The 23018-nt window shown below is 40.7% G+C and overlaps 1 protein-coding gene across 3 annotated transcripts in view; it reads right to left on the bottom strand.

The window, feature by feature from the left end:
- Positions 1 to 504: 504 nt before the first annotated feature.
- The window catches only part of KCTD1 (potassium channel tetramerization domain containing 1), a 70497-nt gene continuing 47983 nt past the window's right edge, over positions 505 to 23018 (bottom strand). For all 3 annotated transcript variants that reach the window (XM_071554631.1, XM_071554633.1, XM_071554632.1), the window contains 3 exons: positions 8780 to 8924; positions 6202 to 6507; positions 505 to 2741 (listed from right to left, as the gene is read on the bottom strand). In XM_071554631.1, coding sequence (XP_071410732.1) covers positions 2583 to 2741; positions 6202 to 6507; positions 8780 to 8924 — 610 coding nt within the window. In that variant the 3' untranslated portion in view covers positions 505 to 2582. The remainder of the gene's footprint in view (positions 2742 to 6201; positions 6508 to 8779; positions 8925 to 23018) is intronic.

The raw sequence follows: 23018 nt of genomic DNA, 5'->3' as shown, positions 1-23018 counted from the left end.
GCCAAGCAAGCAAAACCACTGGCTGAGCACAACCTGCTGGCTTAGGAAGCAACATGATGCAAAGCTCCTCGCCCTCCACACTCAGCCTGTGCAAAGGCTGTGGGTGGCATGGGCCCTCCTAGCGCTGGGAGGACAGTTTTGGGCTGCTGATGCTCCTGGCCAGGCAGGCTTGGGGGGCCTGCTTGCCAAGCAGCAGGGAAAAAAGCTGTGCCCACCCCAGCTCCAGTCTGCACTGGACCATATGCCCATATGCAAAGATGGTGGCTAGCAGGGCAGAGAAGGATGTGAGAGTACCCTCGGCTGGAACAGGCAGAGTAAACATATCCCCGGGAACACTGTGGAGGCCCCAGGAAGTGCAGCTCCACCTGGAAGTGCAGGGAGCGTTTCTGCAGCAGTCTCTGAAGAATCATGTTGCCTTGCACTGGTACCCATGTACTCTCAAACCCATGGGGACTGGCATCTTTTTGGACATCAAAAATTTCATACGACTTCAGATGGATTGAATATCTGTTAAAAAATATTTATTTCCCAGGGGTTTAGCTTCTGCCTTCTATGCAAACTAACAACCAAATTGTGGGCAGTAAGAACAAGCATTTGTTTATTTTGTAAGAGGACTTCTTGCTGCTAATTGAAAACAAGCATTTTCAGTGAGGCAGCTGTTTAGTCTTGTGGATTGACAGATCAGCATCACATTGAAGATCTAATAGCCTGCTAATGAACCTTAATTTTTAAAGCCCACTCCCTCACCCATTTTCACATTTCAATAATTTCAAAACCAATGATATGTGCTGCCAGAGAGTTATTTAAGGATGTCCTCCGACATCTTTTAATAAAATCCAGAAAAACTGTAACTTGTTTTCTTAGTTATCAGACTATATTAAAAGCCTTGTTACATGTACTTAACAATTTCTTTTTTTTTCTTTTCTTAAATAAATAGCAAAGTGTCACCAAAATTAATGGAACACAAGCACCATTGTGTTGATAGAAATTTCCATACTAGCATGAATACACACTCATGTTCTGTAATATTGCATAAAAAGATACTTTGGAGGAAAGGTGTTGGTTGCTGGTACATCTTAGGTGGTGCAAGCATCAACCCATGAACAGTCTGTGCAGTGGTGTTGTCACATGTTGCCTTTGCAAAGTCTCACAGGCCTGACCCAGGTAGCCTCAGGCTACAGGCTGCACAGGTAGCCTCAGTGAGGCTCTGCAAGAGAGCAGCTCACAGGATATCTAAGCAGGACATGGACTTACCCCCTGCTACCAAGAGCAGCACAACCCATAGCGTAACACAAGGGGCTGACCACATCATTCTCTAGGCAGAAGAACAGTGGCTTCAAACAGGGGAAATAAACATTAAAACCAAACAGGCTGAATAACACTCAGCAAGGCGAGGGCTTGAAGAGCTGAAGCTGCCAACTCCTTATTCGAGAGGGAATGATGCAAGGATTCACTGTTGCATTGAAGGTTACAGAACCAGGTGTCCTTTTTTGATGGGTTTCCCTGGGCTGAGCTGGTGTATTCTCACATCTGACCAACATCTTCTCTTCCAGCTGAGACAAAGCTTAAAAGGGACTGCACTGAAGGAATACCAGCCATGTGCATCACACCAGACAGGTCCCTCAGCAGTCTCTTCTGCCTTTAACTCACTCCACCATGTGCAGCCAGCACTGCCTGCATGCTGCCTTGCCAGAGTAGCCATCCCTCCACACGCTGGAGTACAGTGCAACACCACCTCTCTGCTTCTGTTGGCTTAAACCAGACCCTTGTTCTTTTAAACAGGAGTTTATTGTATTTAATACATTATAAAATCTGAAAAAATTGTAGGAAAGCAGCAGATTCAAACCAGAGCATCTCTACCAAATATTAATTATTCTGGCCCCCTTTGAAAAACACAAAACCAAAAAAATAAACCAACAAAAAACCTAATTCAAAAGAAAAATTAACCTTTCACATCTGTGAGGGCAGACAAAAAGTGTGTGACTTCTGTACAAACTACATTTAAAATTTCAGTCGACTAGCTTTACAATGCAACGGATGGTTGTTTTCCTGAACACCTGCCCATCCACCTCTAAAAAAGACAGATGTAAACCTCCATATGCAAATAAAGTTGAGTCAAGGTGTGTACACATTAAAAAAGTGGATGGGTGTTTGGCAATGGAAAATGAGCAAAGAGTAGTCTATGAAACCCCCCATGGCAATGGCTTGTACACCGTTAAGTGGGCCCTGGTAGGGCCTAGGACACTTAATGGCCATCACAGCACCGACCTCATCTACCACTTTTTTGTCATTGCATTTCCTACCCTTTTGACATAAACATACATATATATATGTACAGACATACATATACATACATATTTGTTATGCGTGTGTGTTTTCTTTTATACCTTGAGGTTATTATTATTATCACTACTATTCCAAGTGTTCCCATATGAATTCAGGTGTGGTCTCTATATTTGATATAAATGTGTCTTTTATTCAATTTTAGTTCCAGGACTTGTTTGGAGTCCAAACTGCACATGAAATGTCCCCTTTTTTTCTCCTCTTTTTTTTTTTTTTTTGCACAAAGAAACATGTCCATTTTAGTCCAGAGGCTCTTGCTTTATTCGAATGACAGAGGGTGCACGAGATGTCCTTCTGAGTTCTCGTCTCAGCACGTATTCACTGAATTGGGAAGAGTCCACCCCACCTCCACATGAGCCAACAATCTCAAACCCTCTTTGCTGTAACCTCTCAAGTACCTGCAAAAAAGAGGAAACAAACACCAATGTATAAGTAAATAAACAGACTATTTGCTGTCCAATAATAAAAACTGGTGTTTTCAAATGGATTTGACTAGGAAACAAAAGTGGTTACACAGCTTAAGTGTATTGGACTGATTTCTGCTGAGTAAGGCCACAGAGCAATTCTAAAGAAAAATGAAGAAAAATTTATTCCATGTTTTTAGCTCTGTCAACAAATCCAGTATTCTTTTAGCCACAGAATCATGACTAGACAAAAACATTTTCTGCTTCACAGAATTTACAATAGAAAAGGGCAAGTATAGGATTGCCCCGCAGATGCTGAGCAAACACCTCAACTAAATGGTGACAATGTAGATACCATGGCCATATATTCAGAAAAGTTACCATGATATTTAGTAGAGACTTAAAAACTAAATGCAGTTCTGAAGGTTTGTGGTTACAGTTACCTGTGGTAAAATCTGGGACCTTTTAACTTTAATTATGGAACTAACTAGTTCTGCTTACTCACTTTCTGTCCTCCTTTCTGACAACCTGAGTGTAGGTTCCAGTGGGAAATAAAATGGGAAAAGTAAAAAAAAAAAAACAAAAACAAAGAGGAAGAGAAGAGGCAAAAGAAAAAGAGAAGAAAAGAAAAGAGAAAAGAAAAGAGAAGAAAAGAAAAGAGAAGAAAAGAAAAGAAAAGAAAAGAAAAGAAAAGAAAAGAAAAGAAAAGAAAAGAAAAGAAAAGAAAAGAAAAGAAAAGAAAAGAAAAGAAAAGAAAAGAAAAGAAAAGAAAAGAAAAGAAAAGATCCAGAAGCAAAAAATAAGTCAGGTAGGGCTCTAGGAGTGGCAGAGGGATGCACCCAACACATAACAGTGCAAAGACCTCACCTCTCTCTCAGCACTGGCTTGAGGCTGCTTAAAGCATGGTCTCCTTCCACACCACCACTATTCCGTCTTTTTTCTGATTACCCATGTTCACACTGGATTACTGTAAGTGCAAGACTGAGATATTCTTTCCCTTGTTTATACTCTCTGTTACTTTTTTATCATCACCTTCATCTATTCTGCTGCCTGGGCTTCCTTTGCCTCACCCCTTAAGACGACTCTCCCAGGGATTCACAAGGGTCAGCTGTGAGAGCCACCAATGCAAGAAAGGGGTTGATGATCCTGGACCCCATTAGGACATGGGACCCTCTGTTCTGCATGACAGGATCTCACCAGGGTTCTGCTGGAAGCAGGTGCTTACCAAGACTTTCCCAGCTATTTCAACAGTTGTCAAATTGGCTTGCATGTGTGCTGGGACAGCACTGGCAAGCAGAACAGCAGAAGGCTGCAAAGGATTAGGGTGGGGGGAAGAAGCAATTTGTGGTTTAAAAATGCTTCAAAGACATGCCATGTCCTCACATAAAATGCTTCAGGTTGGCAAATGTTTTTTGAAGCTACCTGCACAGTAGACATACCAAAAAGAGAAGGGGTAGAAAAAGAGACTCGGAAACAGCAATCAAACCAGCTGTGCAATGTTTGTTTACCCTGATCTTTAGATTTTAACAATGTAATCCAAAATTCCCATCCAAATGTCTGGGTCCAGGCCACCAGAATAGAACAGGAGGGCCTGGATCTGGATTAAAAAACGTGGTGGAAGCAACTCTGTAAACTAGCCCAGTCTTGGACAAACCATTTGATCTGTACCTCACTTATCAGGTCTATTGGCAGTCCCTGGCCTGTCCTATATTGTTATTAGGACTGGGAGTTGCTTATGTACCCCCAAAATGGAAGATGCAGCATTACTACTGTGGGATCATCATCCCTCTTGAAGCCTGTGCATATTTAGCCACTCTGATTCAGGTTTTTCACATCAATAAATATGCTTGGCAATTCTTATTTGTGAAACAAAAATGTAAGCATCAGAATAAGTGGCAAAGTGCTGAAGGATACAACTGCTTTGAGAACTATCATATGACATATGGCTAAATAACTCTCCATGAAAGTCCTATGTTTTCAGTTGTAATCCTATACCTAAGGCTGCTCTAAATTTCCCTTAATTACTATGACAAAAATAATTTTGATGTTTAAGTACGACAGTAAAGGCCAGTAAGAGACAACTGTTCAGATAGGTCTATCCAGACACTAATATTAAGTGCTAGCACAAGTGCAGTGCCTGGCCAGCCTTCAGTCCATGCTCCTTTGCTCAGCTCACTTCCTCTAGAGAAAAGGAGACTCAGGGTGACCTAATAGCTCTCTACAACTACCTGAAAGGAGGTTGTAGCCAGGTGGGTATTGGCCTCTTCTCCCAGGGAACAAATGACAGGACAAAGCCTCAAGCTGTGCTGAGGGAGCTTCTGGCTGGACATCAGGAGGCATTTCTTCATTCAAAGGGTAGTTAAGCATTGGAATAGACTGCCCAGGCAAATGGTGGAGTCACCATTGCTGGAAGTGTTCAAGGAATGACTGGATGCAGCACTTAGTGCTATGGTTTAGTTGGCATGGTGGTGTTGTTCAAAGGTTGGAGTTAGTCACCTTAGAGATCTTTTCCAACCTTAATGATTCTATGTTTTTCTCTCTGGACAGCAGGACCTGGCAGATGAAAAGATGACAAGTTTATCTTGCAAGTCTGTTCTCTATAAATTCACTCATGAGCCTGCAGTATTTAGAAGGTGTGTCTAAACCAAACAGTATTGACTGTGCTAATGATGATTCCAGATGTGAAGTGGTCACACTCCAAAGTGCTGGCTATGCAGGATGTGTTAACTAGGTGCAGGAAGGTGTGTGAGATTGGTTATTTTTAACCAACAAAGGATAAAACATGTGACACTGTAACTATGAAGTTAATTATAATTATGCCAGAAATTATCTGCATTTATCTCCCAGATTTTTTTTAATCAGTTTTGCAATAGCTACTGATTTCAGACATTTCTATATTGCATCATAGTTGAAAGGGACTTTTAAAGGTCATCTAGTCCAATCCCCTTGCAATGAGCAGGAACACCTTCAACTAGATCAGGTTGTTCAGAGCCCTGTCCAGTCTGACCTTGAATGTTTTCACAGATGAAGCATCCACCACCATTCTGGGCCATCAGTTCCAGTGTTTCACTACCCTCATTGTAAAAATTTTCCTCCTTTCATCCAGTCTAAATCTACCCTATTTTAGTTTAAAATTATTACTCCTTCTCCTATCAATCAAAAAAGGCCTCTACTATGCCACAAAAAATTAGGAAAAACCACTGAAAATGAAAGCAAAGGGTCTTCCCTGAGACCACAGAAAATTTTAATACTACTGTAGTTTGCTTGCAAATAGATTTGGGGAATATCTGTAATTAAATCAAGAAAGATGCTCTGACCCACAGAAGTAAATAACCAGCTTAAAGCCTCCAGCGGAATGTGTTCACCAAAACGCTCCAGCAACATGGAAGAGCATCATCCCACTGGTACCTGACCAGCAGGTTCCCTTTCAAAAACTGCATATGTGGCTTCCTACCTGAACTGAGTTGAGGTGACAGTATCCGTTCAGTGGAAACCGAATGACATGCGTCGAGTCGTGATTCCAGCCAGCGTTGACAGAATTACACATCACATCACCGATTTCTGGAAACACTTCTTCTATCAATGACTTATCGCCACTCAGTGTAATCCTCTCGCCAAGATCTGGGGCAACTCGCACCACCAGGCACTCACAAGACTTCGAGAAGCGGCCACTCTCCCGGTCCTGTTTCCACCTTTCCATCTCCCCTAGCATGGGCTGAAGCTGAAAATACTTTGCTTCTTCATATAACAAACTGTAGTCCTGAAAGACACATGCATTACTGTGCACAATTAAGAAAGAGGCATTGCTAATATAGCACTTAATGTATATGGTTATTCAGGCCAACACTGCTCTAGGTCTAGAACCCTTCAGCCATGGCTATTAATTACTATGTAGGAAGGTGTAATAAAATAACAGTGCAAGGAAAAACAACCATCAGCCACTTGAAACAGTGTAGCAGCAATTGTGAGGGGAGGGAGAGGCTATGCTTTTTCAACCCCCTTCTGCAAAAAAATCCAGGCAGAAAAAAATCCCACTTTTTCCTGTATTTTAGTCCCATAGTAATGTCATAGAATAATGACCTCATTGAACAGATGGAACAGAATTCAATCAGGATTCAGAAAATCCATCACTAGGATCCATCGCATCTTGCAGCAATACTAGCAGGCACTGTAACAGGTATAAGAATGTAAATGAGGGAGCCTGCAATGGTTGTTAGTGTAAAATTATTCTGATATTTGCATAATGTTTGCACATATTACTGCATTTTAAAAATTAAGTATTTTTTAAAACCTCCCTATTTTGCCACTAGTATTGTTTACTACATTGTCTCAAATGTCAGAACAGAGAGAATGCATTTCTAGGCATAGCCAGCGCAGAAGTAATTTAGAACTGATGATGTGGAGTCTGCCTACTGTCATTTTTTAAATTTTAAAAAACAGTTTTATGCTCTTAAACCTAGAAAAACAAGATTTTTTTGGGGGAAATATTTATACAGAGAAAAGTGATACATTAGAATTAGGGAAAACAGAGAAACAGAAAGACAAAGAGAAGACTGCTAACAATCAATATGGTCCTGAATTTGAGCTAGAAACCAAATACTTGATATGAATGGCACACCTAAATCAAACCTAAAACATTGCTTACATTTAATGTATAACAAGAGTCACCTATGCTATATATTTCTAGGAAACATGAAGTGCTGTTCATTTTAATAGTTGATTTTTTGAAAACCTTGAAGCATAACTGGGGAGGACACACCCTTGAACATCATAGTTGGGTGAACTTGCCAGGAGTTACATATTTAATTTCAGCACAGCTACAGTATATTTATGCGTTTAAAAAGCTCTACATATGTATTTTCTTAATATTGCATGAAAGGTGGCTTTTTCTTTTTCTGTATTTCTGATTATCCCCAGGACAAGTGCCAAGAGCAGCACAAAGCTGTGCTAAGGCTTCAAAAGAGGGAAATGATGCTTATCGGCTAGTTCCAATCTCCCACATTATTCAGGGAGATCTACCCTTGTCACGCATGGGAGCAACAGGGATGTGTCTACAGCAAATGACTCAAAAGTTGCTGCAATACGGCCCTTAACCTCAACCTCACGCCTATTATGCTCCAAACACCTGAAAAGCTGTCTCAGATACACGGGATAAAAGACAGCGTACCAGTGTGAACTGCTGTAACCCTTCCCCACCACCTCTCCTGTTCAGTCCCAACTGCTGCATTTCCTAGAGCAAACTAGGGGCACAGTCAGCTACACTGCTGTGCATTCATTAAGTAATGATAAAGATCTGTTCTGATTGCAACCAACGCTCTCTGCTCTCTGCGCTGACACCACATATACACCTACTAGCAGATAAACATCACATGGAGTCTCAAGCTTTGCCTCTGTAGGCTAATGTCTACCACGGTGAACTACCAGAAATTTGTCATTAAAAAGAAAAAAAAAAGCAGGCTCTTTATTAACGTTTAAATAATGAACATGAAACTATTCATCCCTGACATCTCTAAAATTCCAAAACTAGATTTGCAGTATGCATTCAAGAGTCTGAAGGAGAAAATATTCTATGACTTAATGCTCAAATATTACCATGTATGCAGTTTTTTTGTCAATACTGTGATTCCCACACCATTTTCTGAATTTCAGCGTGGGAGTGGAAACTGGAGCTGCTGCAATCAGAGGGGAGGCATAAAAACGGATGAGAGGACAAGTAATCAGCAGATCTCGTGAGCAGTCAGTTGCAGATTGTAACATCCTTTCTGTCTTCATCAGTATCCTATGATATTTAATTTTCCTAGGTCAAACCTGGCAAGATTGCTTCATTACACTAGAGCCAGGAGGAGAAAATTTAATACTGATGCCACTCTAAGAAAGGCAGACACCACTTTACCATGCTTTCACCATATACCTGAAATCAAACACCATACCCTGCAAGTCCCCTTCCCTGTCTAAGGCTCTGTTTTGACTACACACCAGATACTTGCTTTATCAAGGTACACGCAAAACACCCAAGTCCCTTGAAATCTCACCTTGAAATCATCAGGAATGAGGAGTTTTGATGTCCTTAAGAAATTCAAGATATATCTGAACATCTGCCCATCCCTGTCGATGAAATAATGCTGCTTGAGGCTGTCAAGGACAATGGGCTCCGTGCCATCGAATAGCCGGCCGATTCTGGAGGGGAAACGAGACAAGTAGCACAGTTAGTCCAAGCTCAGCTCAAGAGTTGCTCAGATGGCTGAATGCTACAAAACCCTCTTAAACTAACTTCACCAAAGCAGCTCTGTGGCTCTGCTCCATAAGAAAAGGGCTGGTTTTAAACCATGGTTTAAGCCACATGTTTTCCAGCATGGCCCCAGGAACTTTTAAACAGCACAGCTGGGGAAGTGAAGGGGAAGCAGCCAGGGCAGCAGCTTTTTGTACCCACCTTGCTCCCAAATCTGTGTCTCATGAGATGATATCCCCTCAATTATTGTGGACACCTCTTTTGATAGCTCCCTTCAGCACACCTTACCCACTCTTGATGCTGCAACACCCTTTATTGACTCATTTTGTTTTCCAGAGCACTACACAGTGAACTTGATTTAGTTTGGAAACTGTATCCTGGAAATAGTTTGTTTTGGTTGTCTGCTTGGTTTTTGTTTGTTTTTTAAACACAGATCACTTTTTGGATACCATTTACTGCAACCAACACCAAGGCAGGCGCAGCTGAGGGGCAGCACATTGAGGGAAAACAAAGATGGGAATACAAAAGTGATAACATGTCAGCATGAGGTAATGATTTAAAGTTAACTACTTGTGGCAGGTATCAATCAGAACTCTCTAAAATAATCTGGAAAAATGTCTCAATTTTTAGAGGCTACCCACTGACCACCAGAACCATACAGCCACCTAGAGAGCCTCTGCTTGCCAACAGATCTTGCAACATCAGCTACTGGGTACACAGGTTTCTGGATGTGAGTCTCTCAAACCAACTTTGGTTACAGAAATACAAAGGGATGAAAACTCCAAACAAAACCCTCAGAGTAACATGAAATAAATGCTTTGTCTTTGCACTGGGGCATTTGCAAAACACTCCTGAGTCACTAGTGGTTTCCCAATAAAATGAGCAGGAGTGACTGGTAGGTTTGATTTTGTGTGCCTGCTCATATGCCTGTACATGCAATGTGGAAGTACTTTTTGAATCTTTCCAACACCAGAACTGTAAACAAAATGGTCTCGAAATAGCTTACTTGTGGTATGTCACACGGACACACCACGTGAAATACTGCCAACAATGTGGGACACGGTTTCAGAGCTTTGTCACAACCTGCTACATTCTGTAATATTCTGCACATAGCACATTTCCAGTATTTTAATAGAAGGGCTTGTTCAGATGTAGTTTCTTTGTCCTAATATAACTAACTTCTTTTGGGAATCAGCAGAGCAAAGCCTCCACAGGTTACTGGAGAACATACCAGACATCAGCATAAAGATAGGGGACAACAGGCACTTTTATTCTCTGATCACACTCAGTTTGTGGTATAGATAAGGCACAAGTCTATTTTCTCATGGAAAGGATAAGCTAAGCACAACGAACAGTCATGGCACATTAATTTTGTTTTAAAAGAAGTGAATAAACGACCACTCCCCATCTCCAGTAGGAAAAGAAGAAGCTTCCAAAAACTCAGTGAGGATCAGCCCTCCTGGCTGCATGAAGGCATCCCAGGCTGAGAGATGCCCCATCCCTTGGGCCAGCAGAAGGCAATTTTCAGGACAGGTTCAAGAGGTAAAAGACAGAAGTAGTCCCCAAAGAGGGGGCAGCAGCAGGGCTTGCAGCAGGGTCTCGTCAAACTGCAGAGGGACAGAGTTCCAGGTGACCATACACAGTGTTGTACTCACAGCCACACACCCTCCCTTTGAAAATGGTACAGGCAACCCAAATTGAGTTTGGAGTGACATCTGTGCCCTGAGCAGGTTGTGAACAGAATACAACTCTTGTCTGTAGTTTCTCACCAATTAGGAGGAGACCAAGAAAATAAAAAAAAACTCATAACCCCAGCTGGTCTGAATCAATTCAAGTTGCATGAAATCCATAACATATAAGGAATTATATTTTGCAGCATGATCAGATGCAAAATATTTTTTCAAAGCCATCCCTTAGAATTATTCAAGCTTTCTTCTTTGAAGACTTGTTACTGCTTGCCCTGCTGCTCGAAATTTAAGCTGTGACAGCTCATATAATACAGGTTCCTGTTCACTAGGTGGATGAGCTACATTTCATGTCTAATATGGAAGTACTCAGCATTTAGAATTAATTTTCCCCTATACTTAAGCATGTCATCTTGAAATCTATCATGGAATTCACACACAAAACATGCATTTGGCCAAGTCAGTCATTACTGAAATGTATAATTGTAATTGGTTTCTGCAGCATTTTCCTAGTTCTAAATTACGTACATAATTACATATTTTAAACCTCTAGGCTTTTTGTCTCCATTTTATTAATTGTTTAGAGAAGAGCAAGATACTATCAGAGAATGAAACCTTCTGACAAAACCATAAAATGCTGAGGAGAGCGCACAGCCATCGGGAATGCTACCTGAGACCTCAAAGGCTTTGGTCTGGGCTGGAAGCATTAGCTGAAAACACTGCCTTAATCCTCTGCTGCTGTGCAGCAGCAGCAAAGCCCCAGGAATTGCAAAGTCCCAGTTCCCTTCTGGCTCCCCTTCCAGGATCACTTTGCAATACACACCTGCACTTCCACATATTAAAATGGCTTTGGAAGGGTAGACCCCCAGCAGAGAGGCTTCTGTAAACAAAATTAAAGCTTTTTTTCCTTTTCAGATGGAAAAATAGATTCCAGCTTCCTTCACATGGCCTTCAAGGAAAAACTTGAGATAATATGGGATCTAATTCTGGTAACACGGTCCTGAGCCTAAGCTGCATCTGCTACATACATCAGGAGAGCAGACTGAGCCATGCCACGATCTGGGGAACAATCAGCATCTTCCCCCTCCAGCCTCACCATGTACTCTTGGGTTCCTACAGACACAGCAGCAAGCTCCCTCTTGTGCCTTGCTTGGCACCTCTTCTGTACAGCACAATTTGAGTAACCATCCTCCCTGCCACCCACAGCTCTCCTGCTTGGTTCATACTGTGATTATAAATGCTTAAGAGACACCAGTTCACTGGCACAAGAAGGGACTGGCAAGTCATTCTTACTATGATTTCACTCTCCAAGAAAACCTGAAAGATGTTTTTCCCCATCTCCTTCTTGACAACATTGGCTGATGATTGGCAAAGCCCCCCACCTTTTTTTTCCGTTTTTAATGACAATTATATAACAGCTAAACAGACTTTTGAAACGGAAAAGTGCTCTGAAGGAGGCTTGCAAAATCAGCTGATAATTATATGCAGAATTAGCCAAATATCAAGGGTAAAGGATAAGAAACTAGTCCATTTACAAGAAAACGTGCTTCTGAAATATTTAATTAAAACTAACAGGCTGAAATTTTATATATATCAGGAAAATTAATGTCCCATGTGTTGAAAGTGTGACCTCCAATGGGTAATAATTAATGTCTCTGGCTTTAAGTATCATATTGCACTGTCAGAAAAGGGTTGAAAATATAACCAGTGGAAAGCCCTGCTTCCATTTGGAATTTGGTTTTACTTTAAGGACACAAACCAGGTATAGCCACAAGTCTGGGTTTAGTGGAGGAAAAACAACAGGACATGGAAAAGATCATTGTTTTAATTCCATAAAATACTACAGGGATGGATCTTTCTTCCCACAGACCAGCACTCCCATAACAGGATTTCTAGACCAAGAAGCTAGCACAGGAAGATGACTTTGCTTACAGGATTTCTCAAATTCTTCAGAAACAAGTCCTGCTTCTCAAGTATAAAAATATATCCAGTCTGCAGCAATACTGTACACACAGTGTGTTTATAACCCTTCTCTCTCAGTGTAAATATTTATATGTATTATTATACACATAAAGAGAAAAGACTTCACTTTAGTACATTCTGCCTCAGCTGAGAATGTGGGAAAGCAGCAAAAATTAGGAATAATTTGGCCAACAAACAAGTCAACTATTGCAAAACTCTTATTGCCAAGAAAAATGACACAGTGCTGTAAATTGTTCCAGTGGTGACACTGGATGAAGCTAAAACTCTTTCCTTTTGTAATCAAAGGAATAAGCAAGCTTAATATTTCATCACTTTCAAACTAATGTAGAAATAAACGTTTTTCTTCTCTGAGAAAATCAATGTTTCTTATAATTGAATATATTTGGTATATTATTTCTTACATTAACTTGTTTATCAGAGGATGCTTTGAACTCAAAACTAACTGAAAATCTTTTGCAATAAACTACTTTCAACAGTACTTATCTGTCAGATTTCCCTGCTCCCCATGCCTTTCACAGAACAGCAAAACGGGAGGAAAATGGCTGTGACTTCCTTTTATTAACCCATCAGAAGGAACCGTGCATCACGAGGAGCATCACTAATGCCCTGGCACCTGCAATTCCATGCTAATGGCAAGTCAAGGCAAGGCAAGTAACTGCCTGAGACTTCACCGAGGGTTGGATATTCAGCAGCTGACAAAGACCAAAACACTCATGAAAACAGATCTTGCTCCCTCCAATAATGAAGGAAAGCAAAGTTATTTTATTTGAAATCTTATTCACCTGGTTGGATCCACAGTGGCAAAGTGATTAGGGGTTTGGCCATTAAAAGTTAAGTGCAAGTTTTATTATCACATCATTACATTCATGTAGCTAATGGGAATGCTTATTTAACACTCTGGGGTGTATGGAGAGTGAGGTGGAACAGGCTTTTACTTTTTTTCCTCTGCAACTTTTTAGTCCAAGCTGTCCTTATTAATTTCTTTTCATTTTCTTTTACTGAGTGCTCAAAGGCAATTTGCATAAGAGCCCATTATAAATTAGAACTGTTTAATGGTATGCTCATCTCATGGCTATTTAATTTTACTTCCTCATATGTCTGAATTATATCATTTTGCACTGTCCCCTAGAAGCCAGTACAGTTGAAGAGGGAGCCATGCCAGGGAGAAATGCTATCCTACCCAAGTAGAGAGTGATGAGGTTTCTATTCTCTTTTTTCAGAAGATCACTTTGACAGTATCAACCTGCTCTTCTTTTTTAAATACCTCATATCATTTGGATCCACAGAGACCGTGAACACATAGCAACTTCTATAACTCTGAATAACAAAAGTTGTCTCATAAACATAACAGAATACATTTGCATTTTTCAGGAACATACATTATGAAAACCGCATTTTAACCAAATACCCTGTTGTACTCTCCTGCTCTCAGTGCTATTATAATTTGTTCTTATCTCTTCCTTCTTACATTTAATTTAAGGTTTCATGTTCATGAGTCTCAGGAATTCCTTGGCACAGACAGTTACTACATTATGAGAAGAGGCATGAATACAATTATTATAAAGCAAAGGTAACAGGGGAAAAATGTATTAAAACCTAAAATCTCATTAAACCTTCTATAGAAAAAGTATTTATATAGGACCCACAATGAGAGAAGAAGAATGTATGGGAGGAGGTATTAAAACACCAGTTCTAACGAGATTTTTAAAAAAGGTACATGGCATTTTAAAAGACAGATAAATGTCAAATACTGAGTAAATGGATGTCAAACATTTGTGGAAATATTTGCTCAAGATTAAGGAACTGAATCATTTACTTAGAGAAAATTTCAAATATCTCAAGATTTTTATTTCAGCACAAAAGCAACAGAAAAGGTAGAGGCAAGCTCAGAGGGTTAACAGAGCATTTAGAAGAAATTGAGATAGACCAGAAGTGGTGAATGATCTTAAAGTTAGAGCAAAGCATGTGAGAAGCAGATGGGAAGGATCTGAAATGATGAGTGACATGGTATCATCAGGGAATGCATCAAGGACAAAAAAAAAAAAAAAAAGAAAAAACAGAGAAAAATGGGATTTGCTAAAACCTGCCTGATCACAGGCAGCATCAGGAGCAGAGATGAAAGCAAATTAGACATATTACAAAATGAACTAATAGTCATTGGATCTAACCCACACGGACAAACTGACACATTAACTGGAAAAGAATAAATTGCACAATGTCATGTAGTCATGTTGCAGGAATGCTACTTACACGAGTGCAAACTACGTTTTTCTACACCACAGATGAGCATGGAGCATGAGAGACATGTAACTAAATGACAGCTGAACAAAAGTGGGTACAGGGGTCACATGGAATATGGGGGTGAATTAAAGAATGGATGTCCAGGGCTCCAAAAGTCTGTCAAAGTACCCTAATCTCTGTTTGCCTGAAAAGGAAGTTTTTCCAAGAAAAATTAAAACCTGCATTTTTCCCACTGAACAGGTGATCTATCTACCCAGGAGATTCACATCAGAACTAATAACTACACTATGACAGAGCTAATACAGTAACTCCCCTGATGTATAATATACTGATTGACAGCCAGTCACCTTGGTGGGTGTAGGGTACCCAAATGTTCCTGGAATGATCAGACTGTCATTCCCAAATTCAGGATTATCATCCACCCAGACCCAAATGGCACTTGTAGAAATGCTGACATTTTAGAAAAGAGAGGAATAAATAGTTCGGATGGGATGTGAAGAGTTAGTTACTCACGACAGACAACTATATATGTGGGCAGATGGAAACCATCTCCCACACTGTACGATAACAACAAGGGTGAGGCCAGGAGAGCACTACCCCCAGACCACAGATGGGCCAGGGAGTTTCTGTTTCCCATATTCCTTCTCTCTCTGCTCTGGTATACCTGGGAGATGCAGACTGATAAGAGGAACAGGCTGAAACCTCAATCTGCATTTTTTCTCACAAGGCCAGGCAGATAAGTGTTTCAAACGCAATTTCAATACTGTGTCAGCCAAACCTCCTGAACCTCTCTAGGTTGCATGACAGGCTTCAGATGTGGCTGAAAGGGGTCTATCCACTGCTAAACAGCTGTTTCCCCATCTCAAACCAGGATCCTCATCTTCACAATCCCCATCACTTTTCAAAAAGTGAGGTTCCTCCATCTGACAGACACTGGAGTTGCGGACACTCCCCAAGACATGTATGGGCTATTCACTTAAGACTTGGACTCAATGATCCTTGTAAGTACCTTCCAACTCTGAATATTCTGTAATTCTGTGATTGAATATACCCCTGACCCTCACAGTTTTGCTTGTATCCAGATACCAAGCACTTCTTCCCTTTTGCTACCTTACAGATCTGTCTCCAGAAAACTTAAGTCTTGCAATCCCAAGTTCCTTCAGCCAAACCACTACCTACAGGCTGGTACCACAGCCCTTCTCTTCCTCTAGGACTTTGAGACACCTCTAGCATAGGCCAGCTATCTGACTGACCCATTCCACATGACCAGTCACAGAGACTTGGAGCAGGGGAGGAGGCTGCAGATACCTGCCATCATCGGTCTCATCACAAGGGGCAGTTTGCTGCAGATACTTATGAGGACATCATGCAATAAAGCAGCTACACACACAGGCTCCCTTGCATGCCTGCTGGTCCATAGCCACAGCTTGACCACCTGCATTTTTTACTCTTTACAACACCATCTCTCCTTATTCTTTTTTTTTTTTCAGGCTTGCTCATGCACTGGATATACTGAAGAACTGACTACAAGCCTTTAAGCCCCACATCTCCTACAGTGTTTGGTATCTTGCAAATAAGTCCTTAAAAACTTTTTAGTTTTCCAGAGCATATCAAAACCACTTTTCCTAAAATCACTTAAACCAATGAAATGTTAAATCAATTATTCATGCAAATACTTTTGCCATCTCTGTTTTTTGTAACCAAGTTTTCTTGGCAGTGATAACATTTCACAGAAGAATTAACAAATACTCTCCTTGCTTGCCAAGATGATTTTACTAAGCTTGAATCCAATTTCATTGAGGTATGTTATTTGTTTTATCTTGAGGGAAGCTGTCTATTAAGTTAGTAGCAAGCGTGTCCTTTTGCTTATGATATGGTTATTACCAAGTTACCAGGAGTACCTTTAAGTTATTAGGGTGCAATGGCAAATTAAGTACTTTGCGTCATAATTAGCTAATAACTTTTGAATTATATTTTAATCATGTTTAAGATGGTCAGGTTTGCTGTGAGTACAGATAATGGGGGATAGGAGCAGAGCAGGAGTGTTTATCATTCAATACCAAAAGCCAGAAAGTAGGTAAACTAATGCATGCACAACATCCCAAAGGCCATGATAATCTATATATTCAGAACACTGAACTCCTTCACAGGCAATGTAAAAAAGCAGAACTTGTGTCTTAGGATTGCATTTAAGTAAAATGCAAAAATATATTAGCTTCAACTCAGGCTCCTCTGAGCTTGCCAACTTTTCTTACAAAAAAAAAAAAAGACTTGTTAATAATTCCCATCTTGAAATCCCTATCAATAAACCTGTAAATGCAGATTCCACAAAGCGAGGACATTGCTAAAGCAGCTTAGAATAAGCTACCAGAGCCATTTCCCTTTCAAAACTCATGATATTGAAAAAAACCCAAACAGCCAACAAAAAAACCTCGGAATGGGGGAAATCCTTTGATGTATTCCTTCGTACATAAAGTTTCCCCCTCAGCTTTCATTAATTTCATTCAAACCACTATTACCTCTCAGGATTTCCTCTGTACCCTTGAGAAGACTCAACATAAAAATTCTAAATACAAATCACTGGAAATTAGGAGACACACTGAGATTCTCCATGAAATGCCTTAGAAAAATAACAGCAAAATAAGTTCTGGATGCAAGCCCAGCAGAGATCCCAGTTAAGCATGTATGTGCTATAGAAGAAGCTCTATGGTATCACTAACTCTGACCCTTTCCAGGATTTTACTCTGGGAACAAGGCATCACACTTCATATGCCTGGAACTTGTTTCCCTATAAATTACAGACTTTGCAATGAAACTATAACGGATGACGTTTTCCCAGATCTTCACAACTCTGAACACTTAACCAGAACTCCCATCTATGTTGTTTTGTTAACTGCTGCTTTCTCAAAGAGAAAGGACTACACGTTTCCATAGACAGGACAAGAACATACTTGCCTTTTCCTCTGCAGGAGTTGCACAAGCTCCTCCTTCACTGCAGCCCATAAAGGCAGAAGGCTGTACAACTAACCTCTGTGTGCTGTATGGCAGAACCTATTGTGTCCCAAGAGAGAGAAAAAGATCATTTCCACAATAAAGCTAAGTAAAAAATCCTCCTTAATGAAGATTCAGAGAAAGAAAGTCCTTCTAAAACTTTTAGGTGTTAACTATGTCTGTGCCTCTGTCCCCAGAAAACACGATCTTCCAGAGCCCAGGAGGAAATTTGCCCAAACATCCTCACTCTTCCGCTTTCAATACCCATGAAAGTCACATACTAACTTTGTAACATCATTCTCAAGTGCAGTTCACACAGAGGACAACTATTTCCTGCTGCTAGTTTGTGCAGCAGAAGCCTGTAAAACAGATTACCAGGTATCAACCCTGCTGCTGAACTTGGGCTTGGATTGTCAAAGGAAAAATCTGTCAGGGAAAGTGGAAAGGGTGTTCAGTCTGCTTTTTCAAGCCCTATAGGAATAGACAAAGGAAACAAAAAATACACATACAAATAATGTTATTAAGGCAGTCAAAGCCAGCTTCATGAGATACGTCAGACATTAGAGATGCTCCTGCAACTTGCATTTGCAAACCTCCCTCTGTATGAAAGATTTTAAGACTATGTACTTTCTCACAGTACCCTCAACTTGGCACATAAACTGGGATAAGCCAGGGTTGCACAGCATAGCAAACTGATGACCACAGGACCCCTGCTTCATCTGTGGGAGCAGGAGGTCTCATGGATGAGGAAGGGACTGGAAGAAGGCAACACAGGTAAGGCAGGAGGGGGCTGACCTGCAGAATTGAACTCTGTCCAAGCATTTCCCAGATTCCCTATGTGATGCTATCACTAAGCACACCTGTCTTGCTTTTTGATTTTTTTCTCTTTTGACTGAAGCAAGAAGGTACCACACTAAGGAATGTTGTAAAGAAAGCATGCAAGAATTACTCTTCAGAACAGGACTCAAATAATACACAGAAAATACAGCCCGAGGACACATGCCAAACTGAAAGAGAAACAGGAGATGCTGATGACATTTTCAGTAAATAAGCAACACATTGCTCTGCACAGCAGTAGGCAAATGTATTAAGAGATGGTATTATTACACATATACCATGAAAACTACAAACAAGGGTCACCCTGGCTGCCCAAATAATGTTCATTGCCTATAAAGCAGACTTTAATTGCAACAAGAGAAACTGCAAGGCCAGATACAAAATAGCACACTTACTACATTTCTCTCAAATATTTGTGTTTTGCTTTACTACTTAGCCCACCTGCTCAGATTCCTCTACTAGAATGAAAATGGTACTTTCAGGCTAACAGCATAGATTACAAATTCTTAGAGAAAGGTAATCCAGATAGCATGAGAGCATACACAACAGAGGCAAGGAAGAGATGGGTGTTATGAGCACAGAATTTAGTATGAGACACAGGATGATACACTGATTTCTTTTGATTAACTGTGAGGGTGGTGAGATACTGAATCAGGTTGCTCAGAAAGGCTGTGTTGAAGGCCAGGTTGGAGAAATGCAACGTGGTCTAGTGGGAGGTCTCCCTGCCCATGGCAGGAGGGTTGGGACGAGATGATATTTAAGGTCCCTTGACATCCCGTGATTCTATGGCTTAACTTATATACCTTACAGTTATGTTGCTGTGATTCCTGGTGTGGACACACATATCTGTCTACACAGAGACATATTTATACCAGTATACCTCATTCCCATACGTTTACATGTTTAATCGCTTCCATGCTAGAGGTTGAAATGATTTAAGCATTTCAGTAACTAGAAAAATCACACCATTAACCAAATCAGGTCATACAAAACTTGTGCACTAATCAGTTAAGAGGACAGGAAAATCCACCTAAAACACCCTAGACAGTGGCTATAAGCAATAAATAATGCTTATTCCATGGGTAAGAAATGTCAAAGCCACACCTGAACATTTTGCTGGTTGTGGTGTGATAAAAAAAAACAAGAAACCTCAAACAGATAACATTATTTCCATTGACAAACTTTACATATACAAAACAGTGGCTTTATTGTTTACTAAATTAGATGCTGTCATGGTGTGATCATCCCTACAGCCATACCAAACCCAACAGCAGGTTAGATGTAATCCTGTGGAGGAGGTAGAGAGGAGAAAGGAAGAGAACTGAGAGGCAGCACAGAAGCAATACAGTCCCATAAACTAGTGGTGCAAGGAATAATTAATCCACATATGTGAAAACAGGCACTCTAACTGCAGATAGTGAAATCTGCAAAAATACCGCATGACAAAAGTAAATGTTACATCATGGTGCCCCTAATACACAACACCCAGGATGTGATTCAGCTGCCTGTTGCCCCTTGAAATACTCCAGTGAATCCCAAACAGCTGGGAGATGGCACAGTGACATTACTGCAGGCTTGTGCTCTGTTGGAGCAGCTACAAGAGTCCAGGCAGGAACTGTGCATGGGCATTAGCTGCCCATGTTAAGGTAAGCATATTCCACTCACAAAATGACCAGAAACTAACTATTCCAAAATTCATATATTAAACAAAAGTTATCACTATTCTTCCTAGCTAGATACCAATTTCAATTAAAAAATAATCGGACTCTATTTAATAAAAAATGACAAATTTATATGATACTAAATTCAGAGCAATAGTTTGTAGTGCTCCTAAATTGTGTAAGAATTCATAATGTTTTTAATTCAAGCACTATTTTATCCTGTAACTCTGGTTAGCCTCACACAGAAGAGCTGAATGCTCTTAGCTTCTTCCTGCTTTACTGCAGGAAATAGAGAAGTGTGACATCCAAAGTCATATTGCACTGCAAGCACATTAGCATCTTCTTTTCCTAAATGCAGGCAGTCAGCCTTGAGTATTTTAGCAGGGTGTTGAGGTGAGCTGACTCTGGGACTGAGCTACAGCCTATGGACAGACAAAGACTGCCATGGAGGGCAGTTTACCCACACAGGACTGGATCTTGTTCCATGTACACCTTGTACACCACTGATCACACAGCTGAAAGACCATGACAGCTCTGTCACATAGCAACTAATAAATTCTGAATGCAGGCAAACAAGAGGGAAGCGATCTGTGGAGGAACAGTCAAATAAGCATAACTCCATCGCTCTGGAGGATTTACAACACTTAGGACATATATCTTACATCTGTTGCGATCTTCCTGGTAGAAACCAGCACAACTCAACAGTCAGAATTTCCCTGTGGCAATTCCAGGCTGCTAATAAACAAGAAGATGCCTATCAAGCCGAGTGTTGCTTTTAAACTAGTAGAAAGATGCTGATGATAGAACAGCCTACTGCTTGACTTTGTAGGGTTTTATTATTTCATTCACCTAATTGTGAAGCTTTTCTTTAAAAAGAGTGAAATTTAGCTACACTTGGATTAAAAGAAGGGGGAAAAACGGTCTTTCCAACTGCATCTGCCCTTTTTTCCCCAGACACTGGTAACCCCACACAACTCTTGTATCAATAGGTAAGGTTGCAGCTTGCACTAATACTGAAAAAAACGCTGATCAACAACCAAAGCAGGCATGTATGCCAAAAGGCTAGGACTCCCTTAACAAGAAGAAAAAAGAGCTAACAAGACTGAATTTCAAACCTACAGTTTTTCAGAACAATGCAAGTTCCAATATAGGCATTTTCAGGGACAGAAAACTGTTTCAAAATGTTCTCCTCCTCTCTGTGGTTGCTGAAATTAAAACACATTACAACCACCTTGCATTATCCCCTCCACTTATGTAGCTACCTAGTACCAATGCTTTTTGCTCTATACATGATTGTAATAAAATTTTAATTTAGCAGAAATCCAGGTGTCTTGGTAGATTTCTGATTTTTTTTTCCTTTCATTACCCCAAGGAGCAGATATAAGTTGTTTTCTACTATCTTTACAGGAGATCTGCGGAACAACATTATCAAAAGTTGCAGATGACTAAAAATAGTTTAGGGTAATCAAGAGCTTCACTGTTTCATCAAAGCCCCATCTCTCCAGAAGCAAACAGTTTGGGGCTATAGTATGATTTTGATTATTTTCCACTACCTTTCTAAAAACTTACTTCTTTAAAGGCATGCAGAAGCCAATTAGCACAACGAAGTGAAGAAGTCTGGAGAAAGATAATGTCTTAAAACAACCAGCTCTGACTAGGAATTCAAACCACCAAATTATATACTGCTAACCACCTCATGCACAAAAATTTGTATTTATTTGAATTAACCTTGCAGTTCTGGAATGGAAATCTATGGTGCAGTCCTTGGCCGCTCACTTTGGCACAGCCTTTCTTCCTTAAGTATACCATGAGATGACTACCACAAAATAATCACAGAAGACGAAATGGACCTGGGGTGCCCAGTTGTGCAGCAGAAGGTACAACATTCTGCTGAGCACCAGCGTCATGATGACTTTTAACAGCGGGAGAAGACACCTGACGTCAGATTGAGCTCTGCAATATTACTACCAATACTGCAGCAATGCAGTTAACAAAAGCAGCAAGACAACAGGTATTTGCTTGCAGCTGTCCCTCTCACATGAGAGGCTTGCCCCAAGCTCCACTGCTCATCAGCTGCACCCATAAGCCCCACTCCATCCCTGCATCCTGCAGCCCACCCAGAGCTCCGGCTGCAGTGGGCAGTAGCAGTGCCAAGCATACAAATTATCTTTGCTGCCTTTAATTGCCACCAGCCACTATCTACGCGCTTTGATGTTGAAAGACCTTTGGCAGAGACACACCCCGGGGATTTACACTGCTGTAAAGAATGAGTCTGCCACATTCACACTGGTAACACAAAGGCAGTTAGAGACAGATTTGAAGGGATCGCTGGGAAGTGTTTACCAAGACTTCAGCCTCACAAAAGATGACAAAAGGAAGGGGCATTTCTCCACTGTGCTTCAAGTGTTGGTTGATCTTTGAGGAAAGTCCTCTACTAAAAAACACTGAGGAGCAGAGAAAGTCAGCATGTGACTGTGGACAGCAGCAGGACCAAAGTCAGACAAGGCATGTTTGCTCCTCTGTGAACATAGGCAAAATTAAATTCCACCTCTAATTTTGGGAGCACATCACTGGCTTATTATTTATTTTAACGAGATACTCGGGCAAGGCAAAGAAGGAGTTTCACCTCAACCCTGAAGCAGGG

The sequence above is a fragment of the Pithys albifrons genome, chromosome 4 (genome assembly GCF_047495875.1).
Source record: "Pithys albifrons albifrons isolate INPA30051 chromosome 4, PitAlb_v1, whole genome shotgun sequence".
NCBI classification, from domain to species: domain Eukaryota; kingdom Metazoa; phylum Chordata; class Aves; order Passeriformes; family Thamnophilidae; genus Pithys; species Pithys albifrons.
Note: the sequence above shows the minus strand (reverse complement) of the source record. Positions and strands in the feature narration are given on the sequence as shown.